Below are 2,756 nucleotides of genomic sequence, written 5' to 3'. Positions count from 1 at the left end.
CATGGAACTGAGACCGCTAGCATGCTACATGCATTCGCTACTACGTTAAACATTACTAAAGTTATAAGCTATAATACTGCGCAAAGTGCGCAGCCACATGAGCGGTTTAAATAACCAACACAATCAAACTAAAGCATGGACACCTGGGGCAAATTAAAGACATCCTCAAACATAAACCAATACTTAACCAAAACAAAAGTCACGTGTCCACTTCACCCAGTTCAGTCTCTTGTATGCACGCACTCAGAAGCAGCGCCCCAGTGCCATCTGCCGGCGAGGCGTAACAAAGACATTTAAAGTTTGCTAGCTGGTTAGCTAATGTTTTAACGGCACATGCTGTTGTTTCTGTTTCTGATTCCTCTAAATAAAAAAAATGAGCAGGTCCAAAAACAATTTTCCTGAGTTTAAAAATTCAGTTTATTTAAATGACAAATGACCTAAGAACAAAGTAATTAGCTTGAGGTAGCAGTTGCGGAACACATTTGATAACTTTTGAAGGGTGACCATATAGATAATGTGAAGGTTGATCTCTTCTTCCAGAAAAAAATATTCTCAAATAAAATTAAGGAAGTGTATGAAGTAGAGCTTCTTCCAGATATTTGGCATCTCACATTTGACATGTTTTTATGCACTACTCACCATCCATCCATCCATCCATCCATCCATCCATCTTCTACCGCTTACTCCTTTTCAGGGTCACGGGGAACCTGGAGCCTATCCCAGGGAGCATTGGGCACAAGGCAGGGTACACCCTGGACAGGGTGCCAGTACATCTCAGGGCACAATCACATACACATCCATACACTATGGACACTATTTGTGCGTTTTGAAAGTAAGAACTTGCTAATAGATATATAAGGCAAAATAACACTTAATGACTTTACATTAATGAAAAACAAATCTGGAAGATCGTGTGTATTATTATGTGTACTTGAATTTTTATTGGACTGATGTTATTTTAATGGCAGAAATCTGATTTAGTGATGAATGAGTTGCTCATGATGTAAATTAAATGTTTTTCAGAAAAGAACACAAACACTAATAGATACATGTTTATTAATGAGAGAAAGACCTGGTATGATGCTCAGACCTACTGCAGAGAGAAACACACCGACCTGGTCAGTGTGAGGAACCAAACTGAGAATGAGGAGATCAAGAAAGTGATTCAAAGTGCAACTGATGTATATGTTTGGATTGGTCTGTTTAAAGACTCCTGGAAGTGGTCAGATCAGAGTAATTCCTCATTCAGATACTGGAGCTCTGACAAACCCAGTGGAGGTTTGAACTGTACTGCAGTGAATGTGTCTGATCAAGACCACTGGACCAGTGTGAACTGCACAGAAAAACTCCCCTTCATCTGCCATGAGAGTGAGTCACATGATGGTGCTTCAACAAAGTGCTTTTTATTTTATTATTATTAATGATTACTGATACTGTTTTGTATTAAACTGTTCACAATACACTTAGTTTTATAAATACAATAGCAAATGTATTTCTGGATAAAATGTGCAAGACACATAATTAAAACCTTTCTATAAATACAGACATATGCAAAAAAAATATATATATATATATATATATATATATATATATATATTTCCATCAACCTTAGTTTCAGCACTTACATCCAGATTTCTTTGCTGGTTTAATGTTCCTCTACTAAATACAAGCTGAAAAATCAAACAGTGAAACTTTCTATTGGGCTGTAAATGTTCACTTTATCTTTAATTTAATGATTTCTCTTTTTCAGAGAGACTGGTCTTGATTATTCAGAGTCTGACCTGGTGGGATGCTCTGAACTACTGCAGGAACCATCATTATGACCTGGTCTCAGTGCGCACTGAGGAGATGCAGCTCTGGGTGAAGGAAGTGGTTCAAAAGGCCTCCACCGAACACGTGTGGCTCGGCCTGTGTCACGACTGCGTCCAGCGTATCTGGTTCTGGGTTTTTGGATCGATGGTCTGCTACCAGGACTGGGCCCCGGGGAATGGGACATGGAATGAAGACTGCAGCCATGAGAGGAGAAGCGGAGCAGTGCAGTCTGGAGGAAAGCAGCAGTGGATCGAACTGTCTGAGGGCTACAAACTCAACTTCATCTGCTCTACCTATGACGGTTAGTCAGTGTTTTTATACGCATGTCATCTCATAAGCTGTTTCTATATTGTAATTAAAATTCCTTCTTTCTCTTATTAAACATGAAGATATGTTTTAATAACATGAAGACTGAAGACAAGCTGTGGTCCTCCATCTGTATCCAACATCAGCAGATCTACAGTACTGTCTCTTTAATATTATATTCCTTATATACAGTACAGTTTTACCATGGTGTGTAACCTCTTTATCCAGATGTTTCGTAATTCAGAGTATATAACATATATTGGCATTTTCATCTTACTTATTACGTTTAATTTTCAAACTGTTTTAATTTCACAGATAATTCAGCAGTGTATGAGATAAGTATGTTAGCCATGTTATTCTTGATTCCTATATTAATAAAGGGTTTTGTGAGTAATTGAGGTGAAATATCTTTATTTATTTATTTATTTTATAGAGTGTTGTGTTTGGTGTGACCAAATATTAAGTCTGTTCTGAATGCACAGTTTTGTTTTGGTTTTGTTTTCGTTTGTTTTTTTTTTGTTGTTGTTTTTGAAAATGTCAATTAATGGTGTTTTTTTTTTTCTCCTTTGGAAAGAAATAACTTTTCTGTCACTGATAGATTGGAAATTGGGTTAATTTAACTAAAATTACTTACCCGC

General features: G+C 37.0%; 1 protein-coding gene across 1 annotated transcript; it reads left to right on the top strand.

The window, feature by feature from the left end:
- Positions 1 to 1,049: 1,049 nt before the first annotated feature.
- LOC128602368 (macrophage mannose receptor 1-like) lies at positions 1,050 to 2,283 on the top strand. Its single transcript, XM_053616127.1, has 3 exons — positions 1,050 to 1,368; positions 1,751 to 2,113; positions 2,202 to 2,283. Exons 1-3 carry the CDS (start codon positions 1,050 to 1,052, stop codon positions 2,210 to 2,212), a joined length of 693 nt encoding a protein of 230 aa, XP_053472102.1. The 3' UTR covers positions 2,213 to 2,283.
- The last annotated feature ends 473 nt before the right edge of the window (positions 2,284 to 2,756 follow it).

The sequence above is a fragment of the Ictalurus furcatus genome, chromosome 26, assembly GCF_023375685.1.
Source record: "Ictalurus furcatus strain D&B chromosome 26, Billie_1.0, whole genome shotgun sequence".
NCBI lineage: Eukaryota > Metazoa > Chordata > Actinopteri > Siluriformes > Ictaluridae > Ictalurus > Ictalurus furcatus.
The sequence above is the reverse complement of the archived record's forward strand: the minus strand, read 5'-3'. Positions and strand labels throughout refer to the sequence as shown.